The 22,127-nt window shown below is 41.6% G+C and overlaps 1 protein-coding gene across 1 annotated transcript in view; it reads right to left on the reverse strand.

Moving 5' to 3' along the window:
* LOC145415212 (adenosine deaminase 2-like) overlaps positions 1 to 22,127 on the reverse strand; it is a 193,559-nt gene that overhangs the window by 118,104 nt on the left and 53,328 nt on the right. Inside the window, exon 6 of the mRNA XM_080284565.1 lies at positions 1,229 to 1,419. Within this exon, the coding sequence (XP_080140691.1) occupies positions 1,229 to 1,419 (191 nt within the window). The remainder of the gene's footprint in view (positions 1 to 1,228; positions 1,420 to 22,127) is intronic.

A 22,127-nucleotide genomic window follows, 5' to 3' on the forward strand; every position in this document is an offset into this window, starting at 1 on the left:
CTTTCTGCTGTCAAAGAGCAGTGGCTGTGAGTGTCTTCTAGGTCGAGTTTCCGGGGTACTTTTACACGAATGTTACTCGTATGATAGGAAAAGTTCATGTGTGAGTTTAGAATAAGTCTTATATTTTTTAGTGTCTCCCGCTGGATTGGTTAATTTAGGCCGCTTTCACACGAGGCCACCAGTGGCCGCAATTAGTTGCCTCCCATAGTTTTCAATGGAGCCTTTCATACGAGTCCACTGCGGTTGCCCTGCCAGCAACCAGCTCCCGGCGGTGGCTTGCTCGCGCAACTAGTGTCCGCCACTGGTGGTTGCTGCCACTCGCTGTAAAGCATTTTTTCAAATTGGAGCTTTCATACGGCTACACTAGTTGCCGGCCCCTTCACACTGGGCCACTGGTGGCCTCGTGTGAAAGCGGCCTTAAAGATCGCAGGGATAACATTATATCATCTAGCATCTTACACTGAAAATAAATACTTCAGAAAGAAGCATAAGGCGAGAAGAAAATAGTTTACCCGAATTATTTCTCAACTTTCCTTTCTTTGTTTAATGATTTAATATATTCTATATCTTAGTTTTTCATTTTGCTGCAAGTTTATATGTAATAGTACATTTAATTGAAAAAGCCAATATCAATTCATAACAATAGGTTTTATTAGTACTGGAACCAAACTGAAACGAAGTCTATATCAAAGTTTCCATTTTCTTATTATATTTTTTATGTCGCACGAAAAATGTATTTAAACAATTCCAGTGAAACTTGGAGGAATTAGTGGTTATTCCATCATAAGCAATATTTAAACAAAGAAAATATTATTCAATGCAGGAGCTTCAGGCCACTCAGTCAGTGCCATTGTCGTGGTATATGGTAGAGTGATTATGTATGGTGTTGTATGGTGTACTGTGATTTGGCTTACTAAAGTCTTTATAATATCAATGGAACTGATACCCCTCACACTGAAAATCGTTAGAGACATGAACACAGCCGCTCCAGGAGATTCGCCATTAAAAAAAAAAAAAAAAAAAAAAAAACGTGCATTATGGTATGATAATTAATTTCTTTGTAAGTGCACTCGTGTCCCAGTAATTCAGGAAGATGGTGGAAGGAGTGGTCGTTACTGGGCAGCGACAGAAGTGACAAGTTATTATAGAAAGTTCTCCCCTCACAGAGGAGGCCACAGACATAATACAAAAAGTTATTCATGACAAGAATAATAAAAATCAGTTTAACCTGTTTCTCCCGCATGATAAAAGACGGGAATGCCGGCTGCTGATATCTTAAGAAGAGGCTCCAGCAGGTTCTTGAGAGGCTCACCCTTACTTTCCTGATCCACGATGTCGAACCCAGCTATTAGGTCCGGAAACAAAGCCCTTAGATCCTTCACTAGTTGGAAGTATTCTTCCACGGTGGCATTATCAACTCTGAGGATAAAATCAATGTTAGTGTTTCATTACTTTTGGAAGTATGTTGGTCTTAAGGCATTATTTATTGGTTATATCAATTAACCCACCATCTCCTCGTTATCTGCTTCTTTTGGCATAGGGCCAACCAGTGTTCACTATAGTCGCGGCGCACGACTCTGAGGTTGTCATTATCGTACTCTGGCAACCTACAGGAACATATTATACACGAATGACATGCATCTCATATTATACACGAAATCAGATGCACTTTTGAATGATAGGTTGCCAGCGCACGATAACAACAACCTCAGAGTCGCGCGCCGCGACTATAGTACGTTATTTATATAGACAGTTTTAATAATGAAAGCACAATATATTATAGCCGGGGTTCACAACCTGTGGGTCGTGACCCCCCCAAGGGTCGCGAGATAACATGATGATATAAAAAAAAAAAAAAAAGAAAATGTGAACATGTGTTTTTGTCTGGGGGGGAGGGGAAGGGGGTTATCCTTATAATATGATATATGTAGCCACTCTAATGTTGGGAAAACAGTGAATGTGTAAAGCATTTTTTAAAAGCAGCATTAACCCCTACACCGCGGGCTTGTTTACCAATGTTTTGCGTGTCCCGCGGGGTTATTCGGGCTCCGACAGACTGTCAAAAAATATTTGCCAAAAATCAGTTATTAGTCCTAGAATAATAAAATTATATATGCTTATGGCACATACCTTCAGCTTTCTCCTGGAATGTTTGTTGAGCCTTCGTCATTACCGTAGGACTTGTGGAGACCTCTGAATTAGGGTAACGAAGTCTCCACTTTACACTTCCCGACAACCCGTAATATGATTACCACAGCCAGATACAAAAACTATAAACACTATTCTATAATTTTCAAGTAGTTTGGGATCCATACTCCAAAAAAAAAAACACTGTGAAAGCAATGGAAATTACGAGTGCGTCTGATCGTCGCACTTGCGCTAGTTCGCTCTAGGTACTCTGTCATTTATTATTAATAAAACCCCTCACACTTTATATTTCTATTACCTTATCACACTTATATATATCTGGAATCTTTCTCCATAAGTTTCCTTCAGTCGTATTAGTTTATTGTCACTGAAGTCATTCAATTTTTCATTCAATAAAATACGTAGAGAGCCACGGATTCACTCTCACTGTTATAACATAAATTATTTGTACTCATATTCTTATATTACTAATTACTTACATTACTATTTACATTTTCTATTAAATTTTCAATATTTACCCTTCTATTTTACTTACACTATGTTATTCACTGTCACTTTCAGTAAGATAAAACTATAATACACTGTTCAATCATATGAAATGAACATCCATTGCTTTCACCTGCTATTTACACATTATTTGCACATTATTTACACATTATTTCCAAATCATTCTGCTTCCACACTTGCACTTTTAGAACTGCTTCTGTATGTGGTAATCGAAGAAGCAGGTAACACAGAGGGGAACCTGGCACTCAGTGCACTGCCAAGAGGTGCGTTTATGCTCAGGTGTGCGGCGGGTGGTATGTGCACATACCTGACACCTGCGAATCGCAGCCTTCCTTTTCCCTGTGGCAGGCATAAGCTCAAGTCTGTGCCGATCCATATACGCCCTCTGCTCAAGTTGGTCGGGAAGGGTTACTGGATGGCGCCTTGGAGTTGCTGATGTCACCCTACCATATCTTTCCAGCAGCTGCTGGACACAAGTCCTGGCGAACAACCTCAGGGAGAAGGACTTGGGTGGCTTGACCTTCATCTTGTACAGGATGAAGGCGTTCAGCATCGTCATATCTATCAGATGCAGAAAAACTTTCCTGTACCACCTAGTATTCTTCCTGAGGCAGTCGATCTCACCAATCATCATGTCGGACTTGTCCACCAGCCGCATGTTGATATTATAGTCCAACACAGCATCAGGTTTCATCACAGGTTCGCCTGTCCTACGGTCGACCTTCCCACTGTCTCTCATCTCCCCGTTATGTACGGTGGTGAGCATGTGCAAGACCCTCTTGTCATGCCACTGTATTGCCAGCATCTTCTCACACTTGCGTAGGTGCACGTCTCCTCACTGCGAGGTTCCCGCCTCTGGGAATTTGGGGAAGTGGGCACGATTACTTTTCACAGTGCCGCAGGAGCCAATGCCTTGCTCAGAAAGGTATTTGGCAAGTTTCGGTGCTGTATAGTAGTTGTCTGTATACAGCACATGATTCCCACCAAAATACTTTTCTAGGAGCACTTTCACTACACAGCCTGAGAAGCCAAGGGGATGTGTTTTATCCAGATCGACAGTGCTGGCTGAATATATGACGAAGTCAAGGATGTACCCCGTCTTACAGTCACACAGTACAAAGAACTTAATTCCAAAGCGATGGCGTTTGCTTGGAATGTACTGAACAAACCGAAGACGTCATTTGAACAAAACCAAGGATTCGTCAATGACAACCTTCTGAAAGGGGTGGAAGAATGACATAAACTTATCCTTCATTCTGCTCAGAATCTCCCGGATCTTCCAGAGTGGGTCGGTTTGGGAAGGTACATCGTTGTCGGCAAAGTGCAGGTTTCCCATTATGTTCCGGAAGCAATCTCTGGCCATGTACTTATTGAAGGTGGGTGAGGGTAGTAAGGGGTCCATGGACCAGTATTCTTCCAACTCATGCTTCTTGGAGTGTGGCATGAGAAGCATGAGGGCAAAGAACACATACAGCTCCTGCACTCCCAGCATGGACCACTGTTGCATCTTGGCTGCACCTGTACCACTTGCAGCACGTTGTGATTCATACCTGTTGGTCTCATCACATATGTGCTGCATGACTTCGTCATCTAGGAAGGCCAAAAGGTAGTCGACACACTCAGCATTTTCGTCCATAGTGAAGGCAGGCTGAACTCCTGAGGAGCTCTCATCAAAAACTAGATTTTCTGGCACAAAATCTGACCCTTCCGTCCATGCAAAGGCGTCCAGGATTCCCTGTCGTGGCGGTGTAGGGCAGGTGGTGGTGATTGTGGTGGAGGTTGGCTGTGAGGGAGGTTTATCTCGGTCAAGGTCACTCGCACTGACCCTAGGTTGCTGTACAGCACTAGCAGCCTTTACCCTACTAGCTACACTACTTTTCACTCTCCTTGATTTACCTCTACCTCTAAGGCCTGCCTTCACTGTTGATGCTGGTGGTGACTCCGACGACGAAGACTCCGGAGATAACTCAGCCGACGATGATGAAGAAATGAGTGAAGTGGGGCTTGGGGAACGGGGAGGTGAATGCACTCGTGACTCATGGCGGGCTGGGTCACGTGGGGGCATTGTTCTGGGGCTAACACGCCGCCTTTTCACTCCCTTCCCAAATTCCTGTCCTTGCTGCACTAAAGGCTCCTTTCCCTTGGAGCTAGACACTGATTCACACACTGTAGCACTCGTTGTTGCTGTTTCTGGCACGATAACCTCACCCGGCTCATCACAAGATTCACCCGAATCATCATAGTCACTGTCCATCATAATCATGGACAATTCTGCCAGTTCACGTGCCACTGCAGAGTCACTAAGGCCTTTCCTGCTTGCCTCACTACTTTTCTTAGGAGTAGAGGTCACGGGGCCCTTTGCAATGGGCGCAGAAGCTGCAGGAATGGCGGGGTGCGAGTGCGACATCGTTTCTCTACAGCGGAGGAAAAGGAACTAAATGCCGCGGCTTATCTGAGAAGGGAAGGGTTGACAATGACACTTTAGGCTAACTGTTGCTAACTTACAAGCTAATTTTTTATAGGTAGAAAATCTTGGCAATACATAAAGAAATAGGTAGTTCCAGGTGAATGTAAATGTCAATTAGGATTCTCACTTCCTTTCTGATATATATTTTTATTACAGACATCGATTACAAGGCATAAATCAAAGGGGAAATTACCGTGGTAATGTAGCGAATGAATGCACGTGAGGTTTTGTCAGGTGATAATTAGCCAATTTCTGGTGTATAACACTATCACTTACCTGTTTTTTTTTTGGTATATATTATTTTGTATAAGTATAGGGCATAGGGCTTATTTCAATGGATGAAATCTGTGGAAAAATCCGGGGGAAATTTGCATAGCGCAGCGCGGCGTGGGAGGTGAGAGGACAGGGTAATGGAGGGCAGGTAGGGAGGGGAGTCATGAAGGGGGTAAAATCGCTAAATTGTCAACAATGGATGGGAGTACAGATGAGATTTGGAGTGCTGACTAGTGTTGGACATTGGTAGTACTGATAGATGATACAAGCCACCACTTGAGAGCCTGGGATAATTCAAAATAACACAGAATCACAAAAGTGACGCCCCGCGGTATGATCCATTGTGGCCGAGCATCACGAAAGTGACGCCCCGATGTTAAGGGGTTTAATAATGTACTAAATGCTTCACGAATTGTTGCAGATGTGGACGGCATTTGGAATATAGGATGAAAAATGCATGCCAAATCTGTTGGAAAATCACTGTTGCATGTAAGAAACGTCAAACAACATGTACCGTAATACAGAGGTTACTAAGCCTGCATTTGCAATTTTCATTACATCTTGTGCATGCTTACCATTGAAATATATGGTAAATTTTGAAGGAAGTTGAGATTGTTTGTCAGAAAATATAAAACTAGAATATTTGCTCATCACCGTTTTAACCTTTCGTGGTTATGGGTGCGGTGGAAATTTCATGCACTCATTACCGGTTGACGTAGGCTGCATCTGCGCAGATTTCAACTGCTCATTACCATTCAATGCCGGTTGCGTTGAATCACAAAATGATTTTCATCCATTTCTGGGCAAGAATAAAGCACTACTTGCATCCTCGTGTATTCATCTGCCAAACTCAACCCACCCAGCACTCAGCCTCGCCCCACTGCTGCAGTGTGGCCCCAGTCAGTGTGCTACAAGCCTTGCTCGAGTGTAAGATAATTTCTTTTTGCACTGAGTAAAATCGGCCATAATTGACCTACAGTAATTCTTAATACACTAAAATGTAACCATATAAATTCACTATTACTTTTTTCTCAGTAACATTTACCATAAAAATTATATTTCTATGAGAAAAACACTGGAAAGAAAATTAAGGCATAATTTATGTTCGGCTGCTCTTTTTTGCAACACCATAAGCAAGTACATTTATTCAGGATTATGGTGGAAAAATTACGATTATCGAAGCTAAACAAGAGTGTGAGGATAAACTGTTTATGAACTATCGAGTGCGCGAGAATAGCGTAGTGACAAGGGAGGTCTCTGCGTGTGGTCTAGGGTGCCCAGGACTGTGTCCCAAGTACTCACTCGCGTTTGGAAGCAGCCTGCGTCGATTGGTAATGAGAGGATTCATTATAATGCATGTTTTCAATTTCCTTTGCTAGAGTCCCAAGAGATAACTGATGATACAGGTATGCATTCTATGAGTATATCATAATGCCCAGGACCAAGATACTCATTCCTCCCCCCCCCCCTCGTCCCTCACCATTTTATCCTGCCCATAACTCAAATACATCAGGACCTACTGGTGCCAAGCTCCATTGGAAACATGACTGGAATGCCAGACTTTCATGCATTTTACTTAAAACTTTTACAATTTTGGAAATATCTTGTCTACGATATATTTCTGATAAAAACTGGTTTCTGAATTTCAAGATACGAAATTTTAAGTGCATGTTTGGTATTAGACATAGCTATTTTGGTACCAATTTGGCGACATGTGGCATCTGTCCGCCGCAACGCAGCGCAGTGCGACACATGTCATCAAGTAACAGTTTTTAATAGCTGTCTGGACTGGATGTTCATTTTTCATTAGTGTTATCAGCAACAGTGGCTAATCTGTACTCTCATGAACAAAGATAAGAAAACAGACAACAAAAACTTATTTGAAACAATTGCCGACATTCCTTCAGAAAGACCTACTTTGAACGAAAATACAGGATGTGAGAAACGCAAAGGTGAGATCCACGCATCTGACCATACATTCTAACACTGGAAGTACCAGAAGGAATTTATACAGTACGGATTCATAGGCTGTGATATCAACGAGATGTGTCACCCCCAGTACGTTTAATGTTCAAAAAGAAACAAAAATGCAAACGAAAGACTTAATTCAGTGGAAATGAAAATGCATTTTCAAACCAAGCATTCCTCATGCACTGATAAACCAATAAACTTTTCTGCTGAAAGGAAGAACAGCTGCGTGGTCAATAGCAAGTGTTTTCTCTACAAACCATAATCACTACTACAGGCTCAAAGCCTACATAACTGCACGGTCACAAACGCCTCACACAGTTGGAGAAACTCTGATCAAACCCACCGCAGTGGCTGTGAATCAGGCTTTGCATGGTGATAAAATGACATGTGAGCTTGCAACTGTCTCCCTGTCTAATGACACATTGTTCGACGTTTTAAGGACATCATAGATGACAATACGTGTCAGCTGACAAGGTGAAAGACGGGAAATATGCTTTGCAGATGGACGAATCAACAGATATCTAAAATACTTCACAGTTGCATGTATTCATCAGGTACAGTGTTGATGGAATGCTTCACGAAGACATGCATTTTTTGCACTGCACTGGCGGGAACTTGCACAGGAAATGATATTTTCATAATGCTGGAGAACAAAGTACAAGAGAAGAAACTATCTTGGGACAAATGTGTTAACGTATGCACAGCGGTGCACGGGCAGTGCTAGGTAAAAGGAAAGGACTAAGAGTAAAAATCTTAGAACGTAGCATCTCACTTTAAGTTTACGCAATGCCTTATTCAAAAAAAAAAAAAAAAAAAAAAACACCGGTAAAGCCCTCGTTCCAGTTACACAACATCCTTCAAGCTACCGTGAAAATAGTAAACTACATCAAATCGGGTCCCATGAACATCACGGTGTTCACAACACTTTGCAAGGAGCTGAGTTCAGATCATGAAGCCCTTCTGTTCCATACACAGGCCTGGTAGCTTTCCAGGGAGAAAGTTTTCAACTGCCTGTACGAGTTGCGAGATGAGGTGGGTTTTTTCCCAATCAATTTCTAGATGGATAGAATAGATAGATTATGGATCTCAACTCACTGACCATTTGACTGAACCTGACTAGCTATCAGGTGTAGCCAATTTGTCTTGCATATCTGAAAAACGTAAGCTGCTTATCACCACGAGGATCAAACACAAACATCTTGTCCATATCTGATAATGTCGACGCATTCACAAGGAAGCTAGAGCGATGAGCTGTGCGAGTAGATGTGAGTAGTGTGGACATTTTTCCAGAGCTGGAAGAATTGATGTAGGGGAGTAGACTGTGTGAGGCTAACATTTAAGTAATTATTACCATTCACCTTCGGGGCCTAGTGGACCACTTCAAGAGGTACTTCCAGAAAGAGACAAATCCAGAAAAATGTGACTGGATACAACAACCGTTCACCGTCGCTGAGGATCAGTTATCATCAGACCTGCAGGGCACACTGCTGGAGCTGTCCAGTGAAAGGACTTTGCGGACATAGTTTGCAATGACAACACTGGCCGAATTCTGGATTTTCTCGCATGGGAATATCCAGGATTATCCAAGGCTGCTTTGACTACTAATTGCTTTTGGACCGATGTGTTTGTGAAGCAGCATTTTCTGTACTACCATACATTAAAGCCAAATACTGGTCACGACTCGGTGTGCAGGAAGGTCTCAGAGTTGTTGTCTCCAGTATCAGACAGAGGATGGAGGCATTACTCGTATTTTCCAAAAAGCAGGCCCATTCATGTCACTAATGCCGGTAGGTTATTCACTGGTAATCGTACTTGTAAACTTGTCTGAGAGGACAAAGGATAATGTATCATTTTAGAGCTACAACCCGAGATAGAAGGAATATACTGTATTGTGTATGTTTAGAGGGTGAAGTGGTTGAAAGGGTGCAACAGGGAAGAAAGGTTGCTGGTTCCTTGAAAGCAGTGATAAGAAACAGGGAAGTGAGCATGGAACTGAAAAAGCTACTGCATGACAGTATTGTCATACCAACTCTAACGTATGGAAGCGAAGCTTGAACCTTGTTGGAGAGACACAAGTCAAGAGTGAGAGCAGTGGAAATGAGTTATCTGAGAGGAGCATGTGGAGTCACATGAACAGACTGACAAAAGTGGAAGTGAAGGAGCGTTGTTGTGTGGATGTGGATGTGACAGAAGCATTAGGAGAAACACACTGAGGTGGTTTGGACATGTGGAGAGGATGGAGTGAGAGACTGACGAGGAGAATGTATGCGAGTGAGGTGGAGGGGGGCAGAGGGAGAGGGAGGCCAAGGATGAGATGGAAGGATGGAGTGGAGAGATATGAGAGAGGGGTGTGTGAGCTGGGAGCAGGGCAATGAAATGGTGGGGGACAGGGCGACATGAAGGCGATTTGTTTGTGGCCACCCCTTACGGGATTAAGGCGTCTGGCAATAGATAGTGTGTGTGTGTGTGTGTGTGTATTTGTGTGTGTGTGTATGTTGTTTGTTTGTGTGTGTGTATGTTGTTTGTGTATGTTGTTTGTGTGTGTGTGTGTGTGTGTGTGAGAGAGAGAGAGAGAGAGAGAGAGAGAGAGAGAGAGAGAGACAGACAGACAGACAGACAGACAGACAGAAAGACAGACTTAGAGAGAGAGGGGGAGGGGGGGTTCGCACATCTTGCCAACATTATTTGTGGGGTCGTGGGCGAAAACGTTTGAGAACCACTGTATTCATACAGCGCGCCTTACTGTAATCGCTAAGTGTAGAATAATTATGTGGTTTTGGTTAAAAATTCTAATTATCTATGTATCTATCTATCTATAGATATAAATATGACAGTCATGTGTGGTGTCGCGAGGCTAGGAAGTAAGAAGGGAATTACATCTTGGTACGATGAGGAGGTTGGGAGAGCAGTTGAGAAAAAGACGATGAAGTAGCTAGTGTAGATATAGGTAAGGGTTTCAAGTAAAAGATGAAGAGAATACATTGAAAGTATGAGGCGTGCAAAGAGAGTAGGACGTAAATAATGGTCTTGAAAAATACATGCAAGGAACTCTAAAAATAGGAAGTTGTTCTGGAATGAGGCGTGAAATCATAGAAGTGGAAGTGTGGGGATGAAAGCAGAATAATTCAATTCAGTGAAAGTACACCAAGGAAGACAAAGTAATAATATTTTGAAAGGCTGCTGAATGAGACTAATGAGAGCAGAGCAGCTGTAAAAATGACTGACACTGGCGGTGCACAGAAAAGAATCGTAGTGCCGGGAAATGTGATACTGGCAGAGGTGAAAAATGTTGTAATCAGCCTGGAAAACTGGGAGGTAGAAGGTGCTGATGAGGTGTCTGCAGGGATGATTAAATACAGTGAAGAGAGTGGAACAAAAGTTATTCTTTGAGATCTTTAGGAAAGCTTGAATGAATGAAAATCTACCAGTTGAGTGCAAAAAGCTGTGATTATAAACCTGTACAACATACATATGAGATAAGAGATATAAGGTTTTGACTAAGTATTTGGGCTTGTCAACCCGAAATGAAGTTGGCCAACAGTAGTATAAAAACGCCCATTAGTACGCATGCGTAGTGATGGGCATGCCTTCAAGCAGTCCCCCCCTCCCCCTTCCTCCTCCCTCTGCCCATTACTATGCTCGGTTCCACGGAGTCTGACGCACTGATTTTGCCAACCGAGGACAGGTGGATTTGGTAACACTGCGCGATGCACTCGGTCGGTGATTGCTTTTCCGTTGTGTTTGAATGTGCTCCAAATTGACTTTGTATTTCCTAACAAGGCACCTCATTGATTTGTAAAATGCCGGAATATATAGATACAAATTAAAGCAATGATATCATTAATGATAAGTATGTACCTTCTAAATACTAAAGATAAATCTGAACGACAGAGATAACAAAAACTAAGTATAGTCGCAACTGGATGCATACGAACACAGTTAGCGACTGCGGCCGGAATTCAGACGTTCATAGCGAGGTGGTTCCGAGGTCCTGTAAGGGCTTGAATGTTTTTCCCACCACTACTACACAGTGTCAGTCTACAGTCAACACCATGCCCTTCATTACCTCATCTGCTAATATACAACCTTATCCTAGATACTCTCAGCTTCTAATAATTATGATTTGTGTGAGCACACACACACACACACACCTCACTGGGGTCAATACATGCTATTCTCAATACATACAGTATAGTGTACATAACATTTTCATTACCTTCATAGATAACAGTAGCTTTAAATATTTGCATTTGTTTGTATTCCCAGTCAGATTAAGTAAAATTATTTCTTACATGAATAAGTTTGGTGTTGGATTTTCCCAAACATTTTCGTATCATGAGACAGACATACATACAGACAGACGGACACCCTATCCCTGGCCACCGTGCACCCTTTCCTCAAGCATGTATCTCTGTCCCCTCGACAGAGCCGGGAAAGTAATGGATTACATCACTGTAGAATGAATCGAATTTTTGTTAATGATGGAAGGAGAGTAAGATAAAAGCAAACCTCATGAGAAAATAACAGTTTAACTCTGCTGCCGTAATAAAACCGCGTGCAATGTGAACGAAATCAAACATAATGAAATGAATTTAAATAAATCGGTCGCTGACTCTTGTCCGTATGCGTCCAGTCGCGACTTTACTTAGTTTTTGTTATCATTGTCGTTCAGGTTTATCTTTAGTATTTAGAAGGCACATACTTATCATTAATGATATCATTGCTTTAATTTGTATCTATATATTCCAGCATTTAACAAATCAATGAGGTGCCTTGGTAGGAAATACAAAGTCAATTTGGTGCACATTCCAACACAACGGAAAAACACCAATCACCGCCCGAGTGCATCGCGCAGTGTTACCAAATCCACCTGTCCTCGGCTGGCAAAATCAGTGCGTCAGACTCCGTGAAACCGAGTATACGTGCGTAGTAATGGACATGCCCATTACTATGCGTGCGTAGTATTGGGCATACCCAAAAGCAATCCCTACCCCCCCCCCAACAATTATTTGGCCATACACCCCCTGTCCAAATATACACAGGCTGAAGATGTTTTAATCACGAGAGCACACACGTCCATCCCGTAATGTAGCTATTTGGAAAATGTCCAAGGGACGGAGAGACCAAAGTGAGTGAGTGGCCTTGACCAACTTTCATACCCGGGTAGCTTTCACCTAGGAAAATTCTCTCTCTCTCTCTCTCTCTCCATTCTGTTTTATCCCTAATTTCTTCTTATCCTCTCTGTTACCACAGTCAAAATTACTATAAAGCTAGAAAAATAATTAAAGAAACTTAATAGTTAAGAGCAAGAACAGTGATCTCCATTTTGTGTGTGTGCATCTGTAAAAATCTGATCACATCTCCATAGGACCTATGGAGCATACAGCTGGCAACTAAGCAATCAGGATTTATAAGGCCAGCGAGGAACTCTGGGGGTTCCCTTTCATCATGGTACGACTAGAGATCCTCTGTGATAAGTGTGGCAGCAAGATTAACATCAAAACCGCCCATTCCAGGTTGTGGGCGATTTGTCAACATATTCTTCCAACACTATCAAAGACAGTCCTGTTTACAAGGTGACTAATTATAAACACTGATGAGTCAGTACCCTACATACCTCTTATTGTTAATGGTTCAACATTATCAGGAAGAAGCCTTAAGGAAAAACACTGCTGTTCATGGGTGGGGTAGGGGGAACTTCAAAGCAGTTAAGACGACCCCATCTCCCTGGAAACACACCGACTAGTAGAGACGGTGTGGGTTCACCTACTAGCAGGAACGATGGGGCTATACCTTCTACTAACAGAGACGATGGGGCTACACTTCCTACTAGCAGAGACAACGGGGCTACACCTTCTACTAGCAGAGACGATGGCGCTACACCTTCATCATCTCTACCTACAGCAGTAAGCAGAAGACTATTTTTCTACTGCCTGCTACACGAAGTTAGATTTAGCCCACCAGGAGATTACATTCAGGACCCTCTAGTGTTCTTAACAGACTTTGCTCCATTTTTCATAATCATATTCAGAATGTAATGAGACAGATGCAAGCAGCATCTGTTGGCATATACCTAGTGCTGGTAGTTGTATTAAGATAGGAACCTGTTTTAGAGGAAGAAGATACAACCAGAACTCACTATATTCACACTCCACGAGTTTTCGTTACTCTCAGTACTATAGGACAAACACTGGAGGAGTTGAAATAGTGCATATCAAATCACATAGAAAATGTCCTTTCTGCTACTGAGGAAGTGGGTTCATATTAGACAACACCAAATACACTAACATTATAAAAAATGTCCTTCCTTAATTTATGGATATGTATGTAGAATTCCCCACAAGAGTAAGAGGATGCAAGCAGATCTTTCATCCTCGACCTATGAGAGGAGTAAATAAAGATGCTTGCATAATACAGTGCTTGGCTGCTCACAAGATAGTTTCCGTCCATAATAAGTAGAGGAATATGCAGCGTCAAGTGAATTCATAGGAAAAATGTAGTACTTTGATAAAGTTTCCTAGAGGGAAAGAGATTTCTTGGTACCCCCTTGATCAGGCAGAATTTCAAAATCAATTAAGTGTTAATATTAGTTTCAGCATCAGTACAGGTAAACATTCCTACGAATTGGCTATAGTCAGAATAGGGAGCAAGAAGTATGTGGACGAAGTTTATTTACTTCTAACAGACAACAAACACTGTTGTTTGATAAAAGATTTAAGAAATTTCTTTAGGTTTTGCTACATAAACGTCAATCTATGAGTCCCTTTTTCTGTGAGGTGTGTTTTTCGGAATTTCCTGGGGAGGAGGAGGTTTCGCAATCCCAGTTTTACTTCACCCAACAAAAAGAAGTAGTTCCTGACCCAGATTCCACATTTAAATTTAAAAATTGGTGGAAAACAGTGTCCCATGATTTTGTGTGCTTCTACTGTATGATTTTAAAAGCCAACTGAAGGATGAAGGTAATATGGATCATTGTCAGTACACATTACGCTGTTGCATATGCCTATATCATTGTGGATAAAGATGAAAATTTAGTAGATTCATACACATATGTTGCACCCGATGCAGCCACACATTTCATATATAAATGATGAGGAAAACTTCCAAAGGCAAACTGTGTGTCAATTACGTGAGTCAGCAATTGTTAGCGGTAGTGACAAACACAGACATCATCAGCACTTTAAGCAGTTTAACAATTATGTAGGGGCTATGTGTAGGAATGTAATATGCAAATAAAAGATAACTCTAATAGACTAATTACCATTGTCCACAATATGAGTTATGATTTAGGATTAGTCAGGAAATGAACCAAGATCTCCCCATTAACCTGCTTTGCAAACAGGCTCTTAAGTTTTTAAGGCTGATATTGGCAAGCTGAGATTCATCGATAGTTAGAGCTTTATGAGTGGGAGTCTTGCTGATTTGGCTAAGGTATACATTCAGTCTGGAAATTCTCCTAATTTCACTAAGGAAATACCTGAAGAAATGAAGGAATCCTTAAAAGAAACGTTAATTTCTGGGAAGCAAGTATTTCCATGTGAATATCTTTTCGAGACTGATAAGCTTGAAGATCATAGTTTACCACCCATTAATGCATTTTACAGTTCATTAAAAGGAAGCTGCAGTACAGAGGAAGAGTATGATCGTACATCATATGTTTGGTCAATGGCAGGTTGCTCTAGTCTGAAGTACTATCTCATGCTGTACCTTAAAGTAGACTGTGGTCTACTAGCTGAAACGTTCACAGACTAACAACTTTGCAGCAACAATACCATTTAGATATAGTTAATTATGTTTCCCTCCCTTCATTCAGCTTCGACAGCTGGCTGAAATCTTCAAAAATAAAGTTCAACTCATCAGTGACAGGTCTTTGATTCACCTCACTCAGAATAACATCAGAGGTGGTTTCACTATAGTTGTTCGCCGCATCACAAAAGTTAATAACCAATTCACCAACCCTAATTTTGACTACAATTCATATTTCAATTTTTAAAATTTATCTCGACTTTAATTCACTCTATGCCTCTGTAATGACAGAATCACTTTCCACTGGTGATATAAAGAAGCTTAGTGACAGTGAGATGAAAACATTTCTTGATATGGGAATTGAAAGGCAACCTACTGAGAGTATGTTTGGGTGTGACACTCTGCCAGTGTCTGCAGAGGATGCTCAGTTAGCAGATGATTTTTCGCTGGCCTTAGAGCAAAAGGAAGGTAGAAAACATCCTAAATTTAATCAGAAACTTGAAGCGTCACACTCAGCAAAGTACAACTATCTTATAGCTCTACCTTTGCTGTAGTTATATATGAGTCATGGGATGAGATTAGTTAGAGTGATCTCACTGTTCATTTTTAGACAGGAACTATATTTAAAAGACCACATAGAACTAAACATTCAACTATGAAATAATGCGTCAACAAAAGACAAAATAGTTATATACAAGCTAATGTCAGATTTTATTCAATCTCCAGAGATATGCAACCAATACTAAAGTTTGCTGAAGAAGGAAAGGATTTCTAAAGAGTGTTAGAAATCTTTTCTTCAGAAGGGTGATAGTCTTAATAGAAAATCGAGTAATAACGATCTCTCAGTCTCCAAAAATAGAACTGTCTCATCCTCAGTTTGTGGGATTTCAATTTCTTGATTTGGCCAAGGTGAAGATGTATCATTTTATGTATGATGTTCTCAAATCACAATGGGGAAAGAGTAAAAGCAGTGTACTCATATACAGACAGCTTTGTATTTTCACTTAAGTGTGATGATACATTCGGTGAAATGCAAAGGTATCCTCTTGTGGACTGGATGGATACATCTAATTTCAGCCCCCAACATTCTTTGTACAGCAGTGCATGTAAAGGACAGTTGGGTCTGTTAAAATGTGAGGTAGGGGGGAAACTGATAGTTGAAGAATGTTGTTTGAAGCCAAAATTATACGCAGTACTCTTGCAATTATATGCCGTACTCTTGCGATCAGTCGAGCAGTGCAATAATCCCAAGGTGGATGGAAAGTTGAAGACAGGGAGAGCTGGAGCTCCCGTTTCATCAGCCCTCGGGACTAGTTCCTGACCGTCCTCCTTTGCTGAACTCCTTTGCATCCTCCTTTCAGTGTTTCAATAACACAGAGAGTAGGCCAGCATGCTCTCAAATACAACATTCTCTAACTGTCAGCACCAAACTACATGCACAGTACACACTACACTTCCTTTTCAAAATTAGAAAAGAACAATTGCGACAAATAACCAAGCCTCGGAGTCCCCCGGGGGTGGGGGGGGACCATAAATGCCACCATCATCCGCCCCTCTCCCGCTGACGACTCTACGAGCTGCCTGGAACCATTGTCTGACTCACTTCTTCATTTCTGCAACATTCGCGACCTCTCCTCTAACTTTCGCTCTGTTGAGCACCAGCTCTCTTCCTCTACTCGTAAACCTCACCTCCTCTTCCTAACTGAGACTCAGCTGTCTGAGGCAGCTTATAGCAAAACCTTCTCTGTATCCTCCTACTTTCTCTATGCTCATTTCAAAGCCAAAGGTGGCTGTTGTGTACGAGTATATGTATGCAACCACTTATCTTGGTGTCTTGTTCCTGAACTTGATTCTTCTGAATTCTATACTCTCTGGCTTCGGCTTTCCTGTCATTCGCTGACTAAATATATATGCGGTTTACTTATCCTCTAATTCTACTGACTATGAAAAACTCATCGACTGTCTTACTTCTATGATGGAATACATTCTATCCAGTTCTCCTTTCTCTGAAATCTCCATTCTAGGAGATTTCAATATTCACCACCACCTTTGGCTCTCCTCTCCTTTCACTGATCTACCAAGTGAACAAGCCTACATCTTTTCTATCCTTAATGACCTAGAGCAACTTGTACAACACCTAACCCGTATCTCTGACCACCTTGGAGAGAGCTCCAACATACTTTACCTCTTCCTTACAACTAATCCTTCTTCATACACTATTAGTCTTTCCTCTCCATTGGGTTCCTCTGATCATAACCTTATTACCTTAACCTGTGCCATTCTTCCGGTACAGCCTGTGGACCCTCCAAAGAAACGACGATTGTGGTACTGTGGAGTTGCGGATTGGGAGGCCCTTAGGCAGTACTTCTTTGATTTTCCCTGGAATGATTATTGCTTCCATGGCCGAGAGCCATCTGAGTGTGCCTTGCGCATTATGGAGGTTATTCTCTCGGACATGGTAGCATACATTCCTTTCTCATATCCTTTGACCAATGCAAGAAAGCCTTGGTTTAATCACGCTTGTCCTAATACTGTCCACAACAAGGAGAGGGCGTATAAAAGGTACCAGAGCCAACCCACCCCTGAATCACATCTTTTTATGTTTCTGCCCAGAACCGTGCCAAGTCTATTCTTTGCTCTGCTAAAAATAATTTCATCTGTATTAAATGCTCTCAACTCTTCAACTCGAATTCTTCCAACTCATTATGGCACCTTGCCAAAAACCTTTCTAACAACTTTACCTCATCATCCTTCCCTCCTCTTTTCTGCTCTGATGGCTTTGTAGCTATTTCTTCTAATAATAATGCAGATCTCTTCACTCAAACTTTCTCCTCCAGTTCCACCGTACTTGATTCTGGTGCCGTTCCTCCATCACTTCCCCCTTCTGACTTCCTCACGGCTGACATTAAAATTTCCTCAGCGGATGTATTTTCTGCCATCACTGGTCTCAATACTAACAAGGCATATGGCCCGATGGAGTCCCTCCGGTTGTGCTCAATAACTGTGCTTCTGTGCTTACACCATGCCTTGGTAAACTCTTGCCTTTGTCTGTCAACTTGTACCTTTCCTTCTTGCTGGAAGTTTGCTCTCATTCAACCAATCCCAGAGAAGGATGACCATTTCCATCCCTCTAACTGTCGTCCAGTTGCTTTAACATCCTGTCTCAAAAGTTTTTTGTCAATTATTAACAGAAAATTTTTAAAGCATCTTTTCTATCACAACCTTTCTTATCATCATTATAGGTTCCGTCAGTGACGCTCCACTGGCGATCTTCTCACCTACTTTTCAGACTCCTGGTTATCCTCGTTTCAGGACTTTGGCAAAAGCTTTGCCATTGCACTTGACATCTCAAAGACTGTCGATCGAGTCTGGCATAAATCTTTAATTTCCAAACTGCCTTCTTACGGTTTCTCTCCTTCTGTCTGTGCCTTCATCTACAGTGTAGCTTTCTTTCTGGTCATTCTATAGCCACCGTTGTAGTCGTCCATCGTTCTTCTCTTAATCTGTCGACAGTAGTGGTCCTCAGGGCTCTGTCTTGTCACCCACTCTCTTCCTTTTATTCATCAGTGACCTTCTAAGCTGTACCTCCAACCCTAACCACTCGTATGCTGATGATTCCACCCTTCACCTTTCCATTCAGTTCCCGCAACGTCCATCTCAGCAGATACTTGAACAAACAAGGGATGAGGCTATGGCACACCTAATGTCTGACTCGGCGCCTATCTCTGGGGGAAAAAATAATCTTGTTGTTTTTAATGCCTCAAAGTCTCAGTTCTTACACCTATCAACCCGACAAAATCTTCCACAGGAGTACCCACTGATGTTTAACAATATCCAGCTGAATCCTGCATCATCCTTGAACATGGTTGGGGTTTCATTCAGTCGGGATTTATCTTGGAAAGATCATATTACATCTCTTGTAAAATCTGCTTCCAAGAGATTGTGTGTGCTAAGCCGACTCCATACCTTCTTTGCCCCTGCACATTTGTTGACTTCATACACGGGTTTTAGTCGTCCCTGTGTGGAGTACAACTCTCTTCTGTTGGGAGGCTCCTCACATACAGCTCCACTCAGCAGGGTGGAGGCAAAGGCATCTCATCTCATTAACTCTCCTCCTCTTACTGGCCCCCTTCAACCTCTGTCTCGTCACTGCATTGTTGTATCTTTATCTCATTTCTGTCGCTACTTCAATGGCCACTGCTCCTCTGAACTTCTGCTTGCATTCCTCCGCCTCTACGACGGGCGCGTAGCACCCGTCTAGCAACAAACTTTCATCCCTTCTCTACTCAACTCTCTTGTGCAAGTTAACCAGTTCTCACATTCCTTCATTTATGCAACAGGTCAGCTCTGGAAATGTCTCCCTCTGTCTGCATTTCCTACTTCCTATGATCTCCGGTCTTTCAAACGCAGTGTGTCCAGGCATCTCGAAATGAACACATCTTGAATTTGGCTCTCTTTTGTATTGTTTTTTTTTTTTCCTTGGAAGGAGCAGTTTACGGGCTCCTGGCCTTGGGTTCCTTCTTCCTTGCATAAAAAAAGAAATGATAACTGGTAAGGTAATTCCTCATTATGACAGAAAAGAAAACTTAAACATCAAGAATACAAGGCACTCTTCTGGGAACCAATAAGCTTCATTATTTTACAGCCACCAGTATATCTAACCGCCAGGGGCAGATCACCGCACTATCAGTAAACGAGAAAGGGTTGAGTGAATTTGAAGATAAACTTTAGTATTTGTCCCCTACTCAGTCAGTCAGCTATGGTCATCCTTTGGGTAACACTAACAATGTTCAAGTAAATGCAGGGCAAGAAGAAGAAGAAGATGAAGAAAGAGATGAGAAGAACCTTCCAACTCTGTGGGGGTCACGACTCATCCCAGTTACCCAACAGTATTTCCCACGCAAGCGATATCAGGGTCCAGTGTCTTATGACAAAGGAAAAAACAAAAATGTTGGAAGAAATATTTCCTAGATAGGGAAGCTGCTTCATGATCTATGTGGGTGTTTGTATCATTCGTTTTATAGATCATTTGTATGCAAATCCTATATACTGAATATACTGTACTATATAATCTTTACGGATTTTTAAAAATAAAGTGTCAGCAGTGTTCCTGTTTTGTTTATAAGAGGAGGACAATTTAGTTTTCTTTCAGTAAGTGTTTAAAAGCCATGGAGAACATCAGAATATACAGATATATTTCGTGATCCTGCCAGAATTATTGTGGCGGGGTTTTCAAACTCAGGAAAAACCGTACAGATATCTAAACTTATCAAATACTATGCAGAAAATTTTTCAAAAATAATTGCCTGTGGTGTAAAGATATCACCTTCTTCAAGATGAGCCAGGCACTGGTTATAAAGGTTCTGTGCACAGAGATATAATAGACACTTCAGTACACTCAAGTCCTCAAGAAAAATCACCACTCATTTTAGATTATTTGTATTTAAATGATATGCAAAGCCAGATTATAGCCGAAGCTTTCATCACGGGATGTCAGTCAGACCTAAGTGTTGTATTAATATCTCAAAACCTTTTTATGGGAGGTTCCTTTTCTCGTGGCGTATCCCTTAATGCTACAGTTTTTTTCTCTTAAGAATGCGTGACTTGGGTCAGGTGGAATGTTTAGCTCGTCAGATATTTGGTAAACAACATGTGCCAGATATTCCTGAAATATGCAGGCGAGCCGTTATCAATAAACTTTAAGGATATTTATTAATTATCTGTAAAAACTCTCCCACAACTGCAATTTAGGTCAAACGTTGTTGGAGAGCCTCCTTGTGAAGTCGTCCATTCCATACCTACTGAAATAAATAGCTTATTTCGATACATATACTATGATCCTACATCTGCATCCTTGGGTAGTATTGAAAAATTATATTGGGCTGCCAAAAAACTAAACACTCTAGTGACTAAAACAGATGTGAAGAGATTTTCAAAAGGTTCTAGAGTTTACACTCTGCATACATTGCAAAGAAAAAGATTCCCCCGACGAAACACTGTGGCAGCAGAACCCCGCATAATTCTGAAATGTGACCTGGCTGATTTGAGGCACTTACAAAGGTAAAATAATGGTGTACAATATTTACTGGTATGTGTAGATGTGTTCTCACGTTTCATGTTTGTCCATCCCATTCAGCGAAAAACTGGATCTACTGTAACGAACGCCCTTTCAATCATATTAAGTTAACCAGAATCATAGGAGACTATTCACAGACAAGGGGACAGAATTTTAAAACAAAATGCTGGAACCTTACCTGAAGAGGAAGAATAATACTCTGTATAGTGTTTACTCACAAGAGACAATGGCTAGCCTCTGTGAGCGTGCCATAAGAACTCTGAAGCACAAAATATATCGATATTTAACTGCATTCAGCACTTTGAACTACCTACCCATACAGTGTACGGTACTCTGGTATGCACACTTTCCCACCTCATCGAGGCTTCAGGGGCAAGACACCTAATGATATTCACAACCGAAAAGAGCCCAGACACTGGTGATAGCACTTGACATTAATGTATAAAAAGCCTATCAAACGTAAAAAAACAGTTAGTTCAAACTTGACTGTAAGGGACTTAGTATGAATAGCGACTTCGTCCAGGAGTAAGAGCTTTGCAAAAGGATTTATCATACAGAATACTGATGAGATATTTCGCATTACTAAAATACACAGGAGTAAGAATTTATACCTATGAGCTGGATGACTGGGGTGGAGAAGCAATCAAGGGAACATTCTACAGAGAAGAAATAATCCCTACTTTAGCCCCAGAAACCTTCCCCATTGAGATATTAAAGAGACGGAAAAAGAAAGACGGCTCTTTGTAGTATTATATTCACTGGAAATCATATCCTGATCGCTTTAACCCCTTAACCGCGGGGCGTCACTTTCGTGACGCTCGGCTGCAATGGATCATACCGCGGGGCGTCACTTTTGTGATTCTGTGTTATTTTGAATTATCCTGGGCTCTCAAGTGGTGGCTTGTATCATATATCAGTACTGCCAATGTCCAACACTAG

This window comes from Coenobita brevimanus, chromosome 13 (assembly GCF_032717465.1).
Source record: "Coenobita brevimanus isolate Jiangsu-jjx chromosome 13, ASM3271746v2, whole genome shotgun sequence".
NCBI lineage: Eukaryota > Metazoa > Arthropoda > Malacostraca > Decapoda > Coenobitidae > Coenobita > Coenobita brevimanus.